Raw genomic sequence first — 15,737 nt, 5'->3', positions numbered from 1 at the left:
TCAACAGAGGTCACGGCTGTGCGTATGTTAAAAGCATGTTACAGGTACTACTTTTACTTGGGCAATATACATTTAGCCATCGCTCCCGCTTACTACGGAACTCTATCAATAGATGAAATCAACATCATAAAATGTATTTATGATTTTAGCAGTAGACTTTCATCAATAATAAACACATTTCTGTAAAACAATGTCTAGTGTCTTTCTAATGTATGTCTAAAGTGTCGTCTGCTACACCCTTATGTAAACAATGGCTGAATTCGGCAACTGGTGATGCGGAATTTTACCTACTGCTAGACGATGACATTAGTCTGTAACAAAAAGTTCATTCACAAGATTTATGGCCGATATTTGTAAGTTGTCAAAGTTCTTCATTATCCTCCACCTGTCTTCTGTTAAATCCGTAATGTCCTCAGAATATCTTTCGAAGTCGGTCTTCAACAACTGCGTCTTCAAGTTTCAAAGGCGCATCAAAACTATGACATTGCGCACCCCCTTTCGCAGTACATTTTTAATCGGTTTTTCTAAAATTATCAATTTAGACATAAGGAAAGGTTTTCAATCGTATACTCCTGATTTAATGTATATATTTTTGTTGATATACTTGCTTTTAAGCGTCTTAATAATTAAAACAGTTCTTCATTTGATGTGACTTTATTTTATGTTATCGTTATTTTGAACGAAGCGTTATGCACATGTAGGTAAACAATGTGAAATGTATGAAGACGTGTTGTTAACACAATTCAGCAATGGTCATCGATCAATAATGTAACAATAAGTAATAAGGTATTTTAGAATAGCTATCGGGATATAAATACGGGTTGGCACATGATCAAATACTTGCGCCTTGAAGAAATTCGATCACGTGACCAACCCGTATTTATATCACGATAGCTATTTTAAAATACCTTATTTCTTAAAAGTTAAAATGCAACGTTCCTTGATTTATTGACCACTAACGGTCAATCCGGTCATGCTGAAATATGTGGCAATCATTAACCTTGACCATTGCTTTAGAATGTAGCGATACTTCAATGTTTAAGGGGCTAATTGTATTTGGTGGTCAATGTTTTCTGGTAATAAACACTCAAATGAGTTTGATCTTCTTTACATTTTAGCTTTATCGCTTGTTTTTACGGAAATAGCTTACGCGAATATCGAGCCCAATCAAACGTTCGAGGATTGTTTCAAGCACTCAGCTTTTTTTCAAAGTCAACAAACTAATCATAAATGATACTTTGTATCGTTTAGCTATCAATTTATTAATTTTTTTTATATTTTGTCTTAAACTGTTTATATTTATTTGCGAAGTCACAATTTTAGGTGCGAGGATACATCACACAGTGGATTCCACTTTTATGACAATTATGTATTTGCTATAAATATAAATGAATAATAGTAACTCCCAAGTGTCTTCTGTTAATCAGTCGTCAGACTTTTATCAATTGTTATGTTTATAATTCATACTCAAACTTGTTTATCTAATGTTTTTTACCATAACTCGCCTGGGCCCACTTGTAGCCAGAATCCCCCCCCCCCTCCTACTTCAACACAATTTCTCCAAATGCTATATTAAACCGAAACCGTGCATATAAGACTCTAGCTAGTACTTGATGTATTCGGAAGGGTGTGATAAATTTCAGATACACGGGCCAGTATTTCCACTAGGCTTACATGAGAAGGGATTATTAATTCAGTATACATTGACGTACATGTACAGTTCTTTATAAACCCATGTTCAACCACAGGCCTTGGGGCATGCAACTCCAAATCAATTCCTACCCTTTTTCTGATCTGGGATCAACACATTTATTTTATTTTCACTTATGTTTTGTAAATATACATCAAAGATTTTCGTCTCTGTTGTAACGTATTAGTAAGGGTATCGTTATCAGTGAATGCTATATCTTTTTTTCAAATCGCTGAAAACTTTGATTTTTACAAATATGTAACAGAGACTAAAATACATTTTTTATAATCCTAAATGTGTATTTACAATTCAAAAGTAACAAAATAGTGTGTAGATCCCAGATCAGAAAAGGTTAGGGGGCGTGTCGCATCCATGCCCCAAATGCCGATGTCTATATCAAAATATCCCTATTGTAACCCTACCACGTGCGACTTCTGGTGAAATTTCGAGCCCGAATCGTATGATTAAAAATAAGCGATAAATTTACTTTGAAAAAAAAAATGGGACGCGCGGACTCGCCGAATACAACTAGCCGTTTAAGGAATGATTCAAAGTTTGGGGCATATGCAATAACTTAGTTTATAACCCACTTCGCTTTGCGCAAGGATTCACTTGGCAACTACAAACATGTATGTATCAAAGGCGTCGAGCAAGGAAGGCAAGTATCTTGAAAACACAAAACTTTATTCAAAGTGAAAGCTATGAATATTCGTAACATAATATAAGTGTAGGCTACACATGTAATATTTGTCATTTACTATTGACTTTGAAGTAGCTCCAACATAATATACTAGATGCATATTTTTAACATCACAGAAAAAATTCAAATATCAGAAAATGTAATAATTTGAAGTTTTTCATTTCATAAAAGTTTAAGGCTACATGTTTTTGGCTATATTTAGCTCCAAAACTTCATAGTTATTTCGGATTTCAAACATTTCGGTTGAGCATCACTGAAGAGACATTATTTGTCGAAATGCGCATCTGGTGCATCCAAATTGGTACCGTATAAGTTTTACATTATGACCCCTGGGTCGAGGCCTCTGCTGGTGGACTGTTAGTCCCCGAGGGTCTCTACAGCCCAGTAGCTAAGCACTTCGTTACTAGCTTGAAAATACGGATGTATATTCAATTGCTGTTATAAAATTTAGAAATTCACTTCAAAATTAAGGATTATCTCCCTCATGTATAGCTCTTATCCTTGGACGAATTTGGCTGCACTTTTTTGGCACGCTGTTTTTAGCTATATTTAGCTCCAAAACTTCATAGTTATTTCGGATTTCAAACATTTCGGTTGAGCATCACTGAAGAGACATTATTTGTCGAAATGCGCATCTGGTGCATCCAAATTGGTACCGTATAAGTTTTACATGTACATCAAAACATTACTCCGTTTACCTGATCAAGATGTAGGACTCACGGCGGGTGTGACCGGTCGACAGGGGATGCTTACTCCTCCTAGGCACATGATCCCACCTCTGGTATATCCAGGGGTTCATGTTTGCCCAACATTCTATTTTGTATTGCTTACAGGAGTTATGACATTGATCACTGTTCGTTATCTTTACCTTTCATGTACAGATTCACTTCAATTAAGTTTTTCATTCTTATCTTACGATTTCAGAGGATTGCCAGGCACTGTTTAAAAGAGGAGAAACCACTTCCGGCGTTTACACCATCCGTCCCCCGGGAGACCGTCGTTCGGTGACTGTATACTGCGACATGGCGACAACTGGTGGTGGCTGGACTGTAAGTTTTTCATTAGAGTTGTTAGTCTGGAAATTTAAAATTGGGATAGTTTGTTTTAAGAATAACCAAAACTACGATATCCAGTAAGGTTGGTTGGTTGTATATTGTTTAATGTCCCGCTTGAGAATTTTTCACTCATATGGAAACGTCACAATTGCCGGTGAAGGGTTGGGAAATTTGGGCCTTTGATCGGTGTTTACGGCCTTCGAGCAAGGAGTGTTCTTTTTTGTGCCACACCTGCGGTGTCAGGAGACCACAGTTTTTGCCATCTCATCTGAAGGACCGCCTCATTATAACCCGGGTCCCCACGAGATGTCCATTAAGATACCCCTGGGCCGCACCACACACCTGAACAGTGTTTCGTGTTTTTATTCAAAATACTTAACGTACTATGACTGGATAAAGATAATTCCATATGTATTATGACCTCAGTACCCCGTAAATCTCGTCCCACAAGACTGATTGTAAATCACAAGCTACATACTGAAACTTATCTATGTTGTATGTAGTTATTCCTACATAGTAATGTAGATAACTATTGAAAAATATACCGAATTCCTATAAGATTTGGTCCCGCTTTAATTGTCATTAAACGCTAGAATCAGTACAGCATGATGCTGTTTGTAAATCAAACTACTCAAAGTGTGTGCAATTCTCAAAATCAATAAACATAAATCCCTTTTGTTGCGGTTCCACCATTATACCCCACAGCTCTAACCATTAGCCAAGGAGCTCGAACTCTGACCATGGCAGCTCTAACCCGGAAGTTCCAACCTTCATACCCCGGGAGCTTCAACCATTACTCCCGTGAACCCAAACCTATACCTGACCCCGGGAGCTCCAACCCATAATACGGGAGTTCCAACGCTTACCCTCCAATTCTTACTCCGGGAACTCCAACCCAACCCCAGCCCTTACCCCGGCAACTTCAACCCTTTCCCCGAAAGATCCAACCCTCACCACGGCAGCTCCAGCTCATTTGGGCGCTTCAATCCTTACTCCTGAAGCTCCAACTCAGGGATTGTTATGTATTTCATTGGCCGTTTACTCAAGAATTATCACGTCCTCCAATTTGATTTGTCTTCCTCATCTAAATCATTGATTTCTGTGTTGTGCATAATAATAGGTAATACAGAATCGGGTGGACGGTACAATGAACTTCAACAGATCCTGGGAGGAGTACAGGACAGGTTTTGGAGACGTCCGCACCAGTTACTGGATAGGTAAAGCCTATATTACTATCAAATATTTGTGAATCAGTTACTGGATAGGTAAAGCCTATACTACTATCAAATATTTGTAAATCAGTTACTGGATAGGTAAATCCTATACTACTATCAAATATTTGTGAATGGTTTAAGCAAATGATTTGATGGATCTAATAAAATAAGACTTAGAGTTGTTTTCCTTTTCTTTCGTCAGGGAATGCTATCATCTACCAATTCACGAAAGAAAGCAGCGCCTCCCTCTACATCAGTGTTACAAACGTGGATGGAACCTCTCTATATATAATATACGATAACTTCTCTATACTTGGAGAAGACAGCCAGTACAGCTTGGACATCAAAGGAGCGTATTCAGGATCACTGGGTCTGTGTGGGGAGTGAGTGCGTATTCAGGATCACTGGGTCAGTGTGGGGAATGAGTGCGTATTCAGGATCACTGGGTCAGTGTGGGGAGTGAGTTTATTAGATGGAACATCACAAGGGCGTATTCAGGATCACTGGTTCAATGTGGGGAGAGAGTTTATTAGATTGAACATCTCAGGGGAAAATTCAGGATCACTGAGTCAGTGTGGGGAGTGAGTTTATTGTACATGAAAATGTCTTCTTTCTTCATATCACGTGACCGATAATATTCTCAGTAAAGCTTTTTATACGCCCGTCTTTAGACGGGACGTATTATGGTACAGCGATGTCTGTACGTCCGTCCGTCCGTTCCAGGTTTTCTCTTTATAATTTCATTTCCCTTTCACATATCATGCTGAAACTTGCTGTGGAGCTTCTTTGTGGGTCACTCTGCATCATACTGCAATTTTGATCCATTTCGACCTTTTTTCCAAGAGGTTTGCCCCTTTATTTGGAAATAATTATTATATGGAGGGTACATAATTTGTCCGCCCTACTCCTCTCACAGTTTTCAAGTGAGAGCCTTCTTATTTTGTGGAGTGCTTGTATGGATATTGAAGATAAGCATATGGGATGGAGTTTGATTTTCTACAATTTTTGAGAAAATTACAGGTTGTTGAACTTAGTCTATTTAGAAATTAATATTCTATGAAGGGTACATTATTTGTTTGCCCAACTCCTCCCACAGTTTTCAAATGAGGACCTTTTTATTTTGTGGAGTGTTTGTATAGGTACTGAAGATGTGCATCTGTTGAAGGATTTTGATTTTCTTCCATTTTTGATTTGAAAAAAATTGCAGGTTGTTGAACTTGGTCCATTTTGAGGAAATCTCAATTTTCAAGCTAAGACCCTTTGTTCATATGAAAGTTTGTCACAACCTCATGATGGCTGATACTACCTGAAGCAAAGTTATACAAATTATAGCACAAGAAAAACGCCCTATGTAAGCATTTCACGGGCGTGTTATGTACCGTTTGCGGTACGCTTGTTACTAAGTGATAACGAGGCTGTCAATTACATTGATATTTTATGTAAATACAAGTAACGTGACGCACCAACATCATGGTGAAGATAACCTCAGAAATGATAGCTGTTAATTGATGAAGACATATTTCATCATTACGACATATTCATGAATTATATAGTTACGATTGATCGCGATGGTTGATTAATGCTTTAACATCCCGTCGAGAATTTTTGACTCATATTGAAACATCACCAGCCATAGGTGAATTACCACACATAAGCATCGCGCTAAGGATCATAGGATCCCGTGGGGATCCGGGTTAGAATAGGTCCTCAGGAACACCCTTGCTTGTCGTAAGAGGCGACGAAATGGGGCGGTCCTTCGGATGAAACCGCAAAAACCGAGCTTCCGTGTTACAGCAGGTGTGGCATGATAAAGATCCCTCCCTGCTCAAAGACCGTAAGTGCCAAGCATAGGCCTAAATATTGTAGCCCTTCACCGGCAATGGTGACGTCTCCATATGAGTGAAAGATTCTCGGGAGGGACGTTAAACAACATTCAATCAATCAATCTCAGGACCATAGCAGTGAGAGTTCTTTATCGTCCCAACGCCTGCCGCGACACGGGACCTCCGTTTTTAAGGTCATTTTCCGTGTGTTTGGCGAAGAAGCATTATCTTCCTATTTAACGTCTTTAGTTTGAAGCGGCCACGGCACATGCAAGTCTCGAACTGAACCACCCAAATACGAAGCAAACGCTCTACCACTGAACTACCGCGTGTCGCGGTGGTTGAGTGAAAACCGTTTACTTTAATTCGGGAACGGCGGTTTGAGTGTTCAAGTCAAATCTCAGTATAAGTAAATTGTTCCCAAATGGAGCATGAAACAAACAAAAGCATATAGGTATGAAAATTACTTATCTTCATTAAAGTATGCTGTACATGTAAGTTCTTGGCACACTGATTTTAACTACGGATTACTCTGTTAACCTGATCACTTGAGACATAGGACTCACGGCGTGTGTGGTCGATTGACAGGGGATACTTACTCCTTCTAGACACCTGATGGCATCTTTGATATGCCCAGGGATCCGCGTTTGCCCATCTCTTTATTTTGTATGCCTTATGAGATTGATAACTGTTCGTTATCGTCACCTTTTCATCATTGCATTTTTAGGTGACAGCATCCGGAACACATCCACACCTAATATTATCAACGGGATGAGATTCACCACATATGACGTAGATAACGACCAATATACATATAACTGTGCTACTAAGTGGGGAGGAGGGTGGTGGTTTAACGACTGCACGGACGTCTTCCTTAACGGACCCTATAATCCGCCCGAAAATTGGCTTCAACCGTGGTATCCGCCATATGTGGATGGTAAAGATGTCGCCCGAACGAAGATGATGATTAGACGAAGATAGTGTTAAAAATAGAACGAAGCGAACGTGTGAACAATAATTTATTCCGATCTCTTTAAAAATTGTACGCTGCTTTTCTAAATGACTGTTTCTGTATGTTGGGCTATCTTTTGGTATTACAATGTATATAAGGTAACTCCTGTCCTTGGCTTAAATACTTTCCCTTTATGTATAATGAGTAGAATACAGGAATTCTTAACAAAAGGCGCACACGCCTTATCGGTCACCTGAATACTAGTGAAAAAGTATGACTACTCCTATGAAATCTAGAAAAAAATCCTGTTCTGAATATCTAAGCTAAATTCTAATGTTCAGAATCAACAAGATGTGTTCTTAAAACTTCACTGCCGTCAAAAGCGCATACACTGATGGAAGGCTTTAAATAATAGGTGTATCAACATTAAAACATCAAAAGATGTGACTAATTTTGACCCATCCTAAGGTCATAACCCTGGGTTGTGAAATTCACAATTTTTTGTACATGTACATCCTTTTCTGCTTAATTCCTAAGTGTGCATTTAGATCTTATACAGTATCAGCAAACTTACACATCAATACTATATACTAGGTTTGGCCACACCCTGGAGTCAAAACCCCTACTCTGGGGATCATCAAATTAACAATTTTGGTAAAAGACTACCTGCTCTATCCATTTAGTTTCAATTTAGTATTAATAGCACTAAAATGTAATTTAAGTGTTTTACACATAAACACTATATTCCAAGTTTGGCCCCGCCCTGGAGTCAGTACTCCTACCCCGGAGATCATGAAATTTACAATTTTGGTAGAGGTGTGTGGTTCTTAAGAAAAAGATTGTTAAAAATTGGTCAGTTTTGGCCCCGCCCCTAAGGCCCCAGGAGTGCTGGAATCCCGAAACTTACAATTTAAGTTCCCCTTGTTCTAAATATGTTTCATACGAAATTTGAAAATAATTGGAATGCGTTATGAAGAAGTTAAAAATATATATTGTTCACACATTTAATAACTGACCATTTTGGCCTCACCCTGATACCAAAACACTTACCCCTGGGATCATCAAATAGCACTACAGAAGATGTTATTTAAGTGTTTTACACGTAAACACTACATACCAAGTTTGACCCCGTCCTGGGGATCATGAATTTTACAAATTTGGTAGACGACTTCCTGCTCTACATCACCATGCATTTAGCTTTTCTTAAACGTGTGCGGTTCTAGAGAAGATTTTTGAAAATTGGTTAATTTTGGGCAGTTTTTGCCCTGCCCCTAGGGTGATGGAGTCCTGAAATTTACAATTTATGTCCCCCTTGTCCTAATGATGCCTCATAACAAATTTGAAAAGAATTGGAATGGTAGTTATTAACAAGAAGTTAAAAATATTCAATTGTTAACGCACGACGACAACCAATTGCAATAGGTCACCCGAGGTCACCTAAAAAGGGGGGCTTTTTTGACAATGATCAATATCTTTTATTTATATTCAAATGAAGATATTTTGGGTGACACCCCTCACCCTCTCAGTATATTTTCTTGTAGTATAGAGAATGAGAAGAATTTAAGCTATAATGTGAAGACATGTAGTGAGGGATAAATCCCCACCCCCATTTAATTAAATCCTAAGAAAAAATAAGGCAGTTTTAGCTTATGAGGACCCCAGGGGGCATGATTTCTGCACTATGTCAGAAAGCGCTCCTGTAAGTTTCAAATTTTCTGCAACAGTGGTTTGAGAAGAATTTGAAATTAAATCACCATATTTTTGCAATTTCTTGATTATCTCCCATTTGAAGGATCCAGGTTAGAATAGGTCCTCAGTACCTCCTTGCTTGTCGTAAGAGGCGATTAAACGGGGAGGTCCTTCGGATGAGACCGCAAAAACCGAGGTCCCGCGTCACAGCAGGTATGGCACGATAAAGATCCCTTCCTGCTCAATGGCCATAAGCGCCGAACATAGCCCTTCACCGGCAATGGTGACGTCTTCATATGAGTGAAATATTCTCGAGAGGGGCGTTAAATAATATTCAATCAATCAATCATTTGAAAAAACTTGAATCCCCTTCACCTCAGGCTAATTTATATGAAGTTTGATTGAAATTGAACATTTTCCTAAATATCATCACGTAAACCTTTGATCCCCTTAAAGGTCATAGGAGAGGATTTTCAAAAAAAAATTGTGTTGCGCGGAAATGTGTTTTTCTTTAATTACTTATGTAAATAAGTCATTCAGAAAAAATCGTACAGTAACAGACGCTACAGACCATCACATGTTGCTGGGGTGTGAAGTATCAAAATAGTACGATGATTTATCTCCCTTGCTTGATGACGTCAAAAGAGACCAGCCTGTCGCAAATGTGTATTTGTTTATACTAACAACTGCGGGTTTTATCCATCAAAATGTTCATTGTGCTTACATTCAACTATAATGTAGCAACTCAGGTATTTCAATATTATACTTTTGTCTAAACGATCCAACGTTCTGAAAGACTTGGCTGTGAAATCTACATCAAGAACACAGAACTCTTAGTTGTGTGACAATCATTACACGCGATTACGGGGGTTGATGAGGATCAGTTTCGTTATCGTATACACTTTGCTTTGGCAAAAAATAATGGGTATAAGAAATTAAATCTTCGACCAGATGCAGTTCTAACTATTTTCGACTACAGACCAACTGCAAGCACGGAGAAGACGAGGAATTCCTGAAAACGTTGACTGTGTAATGACAATAGTACATATATTTATAATTTAGCTTAAACATGATCTACGGTAATTTGTTCAGAAATGAAATGTGACTATGAAATAGTCATATGAAGCTCTTCTGATCAGAATCTTTTTCTCTGAATATATAAGTTAATTAATTGAAGATGGATAGGTTTAACTTTATATGTTAAAAGTTGCATAATCAGACCCCCCCCCCCCCCCTATCTCTCTTTTCTTTTTGAAAAAGAATGTTCAAAGCAAATGGTGGAGCGATATTGAAATTACAAGTTTTTATATTAGGTGAAATAAACCAATTTTTACGGTCATGCAAGACTTGGGGGATGATTTAGTTTTTTCAAATGAAGCACTAATTTGCACGTTGGTTTCCTTATTGGGGACAAAATTTAAAACCAGAAAATAACGTTAAATGTTAAGAAAAGTGATAGTCTAGTAAATTATTCTTCGTATAGGCCCTAATGTCGCAAATTTCATTGTAAAAGAATGTTAATTAGCTACTTATATTTATTATCATATTCACTTGTTAAACTAAAATAGCTGCACACGATACCTGTAAAAATCTTATGAAAATAAATTCAAAATACGGCGCTCACGATGTGTGTAAAGGAAATTCCGATCTGGCTATAAAATATATCCGAGTCAGGGTGGCACTTGGGCACATAAAACCAAAGGAGGATAAGGGGGTGCCCACCTTTTTTTTTGTCAGTCAACCTTCTATTTGACAGCCCCCCCCTTTGGAAACAACAAAACAAACGATTCTGCGTGTCTGCAAGGGGTTAGACATAGCGCAAGTAATAACTATCCATATTTCTCTTAATGTCATTAGAGAATGTACTCTGAAATTATCATACATTTATCATTAACCGCTAACCAGTCAGTATTATTTCAACCGATTCAGAATAAATAGAACCTTCATTGATCTCCTTGTTCGTCCTCGGATGAAAAATCATGGATGTGGCTCGCACTTGCATTAATTATGAGTTCAAGGTGATATCCGTGTGCAACAAACTATGGTTCCCCATTAAAAAACTCCTCCAGTTGCGAATAAATCGTCTATGGGTGTGCTTTTGTTTTGATTCGCAAATCTAAGTGTGGTCTCTTATCACGTCATAAATTCAGGAAATCAGGAACGATAATCGGGTAACGATTTTTTATTCTGACTACCTTTGCACTTCAATTTCTTCGAGTTAATATCGTTATTAATCTTTAAAAAAGCATTTTTATGAGGAGTCTATGAAACGAAGTTGATAATTATGGAGAGAAAAGGTATTGTTAAAAACTGTCTCCTATGACATTTAAAGGTGTACTCTCGTGGCAATTTTACCGCGAGTGAGTCTCCATACTTTTTAAAGTCGTAAATACCAGGATGCGCGTGTTTTATTTCGTATGCACAAAATAGAACATTAATATCTGTTTTTGTTTGTAAGTACTGTTAATAAACTAACAAAAATTGATTAAAACATGACAAATTTTTATTTTTTTTCTCATTTTACGACATTCATGATGACGTTACGATTGTAAACAAACTCGGGCTCGAAGACGCACACTGTACAATGTCACATATTCTATCCAGGAACGGACTCCACCTGACGCGTCGAGGAATACAGCAGCTGAAGGACGACATCTTCACCGTAGTCTTCCGGATTCGACCTACTATTTGTGAGAGCAGCAACGGGGATGTGTTTGATGCTTCCAGTGTAGATGTGTGTGATGCCCCCAGTGTAGATGTGTGTGATGCCCCCAGTATAGATGTGTGTGATGCCCCCAGTGTAGATGTGTGTAATGTGCCTAGCGTGTGTTGTGAGGAGAAACCAGTGTTTGTGCCCTGTGAGAAGGATATATGTGAGGATTTGTTGTCGCCTATCAACACGCCCTATCGAGATGCCCTTCTACGATTTCCACAGGAATTCTCTGCAGATCTAGGGAATGAAGAGGAGTGGCCTACACTGTTACCATCTCCTCGGCTGCCTGTCTGTATCCGCGTCTGTGTCATCTGATTCGACCACAATGTCACAGTCATGTTTGGCTAAGTTAACAGTAGAAATGCTGGCGTTACTTTTGTAGAAAATTGAAAAGCATTCATTGTTAACGGTAACAATAATAAAAAAATATGCGGTAACATTTTTTCCAGAAGAAACGTGTCAATGTCCGGCTACGGGAACCTGATATCACATTTTGGCAGCGTAAATCAAAATTGGGGACAATATTACAGAGACCAAGAAAATTGTTAACCTTAAACAACTGTCAAAAAATTATTTGAAACGTAATGGTGAAAAATCAGGGAGGAAAAAACCGCGACCGAACGATTATGACAAAGATGTCATACCAGCTCCTGATTCTGAAAATGAGGTAAGTGAAGAAGCAAGTAAGGCTAAACAAGAGGCCCAAGGGCCTAGAATCGCTCTTCTGATAAATTGTACAACCCCACCATTTCTATTCTTAGCCTCTTAGTATTCTAAATCTTTAGTTAAATCCTAAGAATTCAAAAAAAGTAGGTCAATGTGACCTACTTTTTGGTTTACACATTTTGAGAACCCAAGAAATATCAACTGACAAAGTTTGATGATTTTAAGCCAATTAGTATCTGAATATATAAATATACCCGTCCAATTCCAAAAGTAGGTCAAGGTGACCTAATTTTTGGTCGAAACCCTTCGAACATGCAAGACCCATCAACTGACAAAGTTTGATGACTGTAGGTCAAATAGTATCTGAAATATATAAATATAGCCGTCAAATTCCAAAAGTAGGTCAAGGTGACCTACTTTTTGGTCGACACACTCCGTAGACTCAAGATGCATCAACTGTCAAAGATTGATGATTGTAGGTCAATTAGTGACTGAAATATATAAATATAACTGTCAAATGCCAAAAGTAGGTCACAGTGACCTACTTTTTGGTCGATACACTCCGAAGACTCGAGATGCATCAACTGACAAAGTTTGATGATTGTAGGTCAAATAGTGTCTGAAATATAGTAATTTAGCTGTCAAATACCAAAAGTAGGTCACGGTGACCTACTTTTTGGTCGACACAAACCGAAGACTGAAGACGCATCAACTGACAAAGTTTGATGATCCTAGGTTTTACAGTGCCCAAAATATGCATCTAAAATTGAAAATGTGAAACTTGAATATCTGCAAAATTCAAAAAGTAGGTCACTGACCTACTTTTTTTTATAAATATGTTTGAAGGCCTCAAGATGCATCAACTTACAAGATTTGATGATTCTAAACCTCTCGATATTTGAAATAACAACTTAAAATATATCTATAAATGATAAGCCATAAAATTCAGAAAGTAGGTCACGGTGACCTATTTTTCAGTTGACGCATTTCAAGGTCCCATGATCCACCAACTGACAAGTTTTGATGATCATAGGCTTCAAAGTGTCCAAGATATGCATCAAAATTAATTTTAAAATAAATACCTGCAAAATTCAAAAAGTAGGTCACCGTGACCTACTTTTGAGACAACTTGATACAAGGTCCTAAGATGCATCAACTGTCAAAATTTGATGATCCTAGTCCTTATAATGACTAAAATATCAAAGATTTAAGGAAATATAAATTTAGGTCAACTTTGAAGTGACCTTGAGACCACGACCTTTGCCCCAGGGTAATGCCTTGAACAATTTTTAATCTACAACATATCCTCATCCTTTTGTGTAAGTTTGGTGATAATCTGCCTAGTGGTTCTTGAGAAGATTTTTTAGCAACCACTACTTTTGTTTGTATTTTCCTGATTATCTCCCCTTGTTAAAGGGTCACATCCCTCTATTTAGTATGTATGAAAGCCCTTGGGCCAATGATACTCTGTAACAAATTTGAAAAAAATTGGCCAAGGGGTTCTTGAGTTATAGCCCTTTTTCTAAAAAGTTTACGTACACCGCACAAATGGCCATAGCATTAGCTCTTTGAGCCTTCGGCTCAGAAGAGCTAAAAAATCAAACTGGAAGAAAGGGAACTTCATGAAGGTAAAAATGATTTTCATAAAAAATGGGTTTATTCTCTTAAATTACCTCATAAAGAAACTATTTTAGATCCCCGGGGATGGATTTGCTCTGATATCATGAACCAAACTCTACAGATTATCTCCAATCAGTTTCATCATATCAATGGTCTTCAAATGACAAATCTTGCTCCAATTTTCGACATTAAATCAAATTCATGGAAATGTAATAAGCAATTTCAATCTACTTCACCGCCATCAGTGCAAATACATCACATGGGTAGGGATCATTGGGTTCTATCTTTGGAGTCTAAAGACAACGAGGTTTGTATTTTGAAAAAAACCACACTGTTAATACACCAGCACTTAAAATTCAGTTGTCACTAATTTACGGGAGGGCTAAAACGTCTATTCCTATACATTTATTAGATATTCAACAGCAAGAAATTGGTAACGATTGTTGTTTATTTGCCATTGCAAATTTAGGGGAATTGTGTTATGAGAATTTGTTGGAGAGAAAACATATATCAAAACCGAGTGTATAGAAGAACATCTAATTCAGTGTATAGAAAACGGTCATTTTACTAAATTTCCACAAAATAGTAATTTTTGTTTCCAATGACATTTTAAAACATAAAATTGTTAAAATTCAATGTCACAAGCGTCACAAGGAAATTAACACTTACTTGCTTTTAATCCATTTTCATCATGTCCCCTGTCCCAGGTTTAAATCACAACTCTGTTTACTTTCTCTTAACTGGTCCCCTATTTTGACAACTCCCAAGACCAGTTAACGTAAACCCGGGACAGGGGACATGTTGAAAATGGATTAAAAGCAAATAAGTGTTAATTTCCTTGTGACGGTTTTGTGCATTACTGCTAAATGTTTGAAAGGTGATATCCGTGTGCAACAAACTATGGTTCCCCATTAAAATACTCCTCAAGTTGCGAATAAATCGTCTATGGGCGTGCTTTTGTTTTGATTCGCAAATCTAAGTGTGGTCTCTTATGACGTCACAAATTCAGGAAATCAGGAACGATAATCAGGTAATGATGTTTTATTCCGACTACCTTTGCACTTCAATTTCTTCGAGTTAATATCGTTATTAATCTTTAAAAAAGCATTTTTATGAGGAGTCTATGAAACGAAGTTGATAATTATGGAGAGAAAAGGTATTGTTAAAAACCGTCTCCTATGACATTTAAAGGTGTACTCTCGTGGCAATTTTACCGCGAGTGCGTCTCCATACTTTTTAAAGTCGTAAATACCAGGATGCGCGTGTTTTATTTCGTATGCACAAAATAGAACATTAATATCTGTTTAATGTTAATAAACTAACAAAAATTGATTAAAACATGACAGCTTTTTAATTTTTCCTCATTTTACGACATTCATGATGACGTTACGATTGTAAACAAACTCGGGCTCGAAGACACACACTGTACAATGTCACATATTCTATCCAGGAACGGACTCCACCTGACGCGTCGAGGAATACAGCAGCTGAAGGACGACATCTTCACCGTAGTCTTCCGGATTCGACCTACTATTTGTGAGAGCAGCAACGGGGATGTGTGTGATGCTTCCAGTGTAGATGTTTGTGATGCCCCCAGTATAGATGTGTGTGATGC

General features: G+C 37.8%; 1 protein-coding gene across 1 annotated transcript; it reads left to right on the top strand.

Moving 5' to 3' along the window:
* The first annotated feature begins 3,412 nt into the window (after window positions 1–3,412).
* Window positions 3,413–7,463, top strand: LOC130049686 (fibrinogen alpha chain-like). The gene is made up of 3 exons (XM_056147587.1): window positions 3,413–3,439; window positions 4,566–4,662; window positions 7,210–7,463. The coding sequence occupies exons 1-3, from the start codon at window positions 3,413–3,415 to the stop codon at window positions 7,461–7,463; spliced, it is 378 nt and encodes a 125-aa protein (XP_056003562.1).
* Window positions 7,464–15,737: the final 8,274 nt, after the last annotated feature.

The sequence above is a fragment of the Ostrea edulis genome, chromosome 8 (assembly GCF_947568905.1).
Source record: "Ostrea edulis chromosome 8, xbOstEdul1.1, whole genome shotgun sequence".
Lineage (NCBI taxonomy): Eukaryota > Metazoa > Mollusca > Bivalvia > Ostreida > Ostreidae > Ostrea > Ostrea edulis.
This window is presented reverse-complemented; position numbering and strand designations above follow the sequence as displayed.

Bases quoted from the DNA above. Each gene is read 5' to 3' on its own strand.
- LOC130049686 (XM_056147587.1), top strand. From the start codon at position 3,413: ATGGCGACAACTGGTGGTGGCTGGACT. The intron at 3,440-4,565 runs GTAAGTTTTTCA...GCATAATAATAG, and splicing joins CAACTGGTGGTGGCTGGACT to GTAATACAGAATCGGGTGGA. The intron at 4,663-7,209 runs GTAAAGCCTATA...TTGCATTTTTAG, and splicing joins CCGCACCAGTTACTGGATAG to GTGACAGCATCCGGAACACA.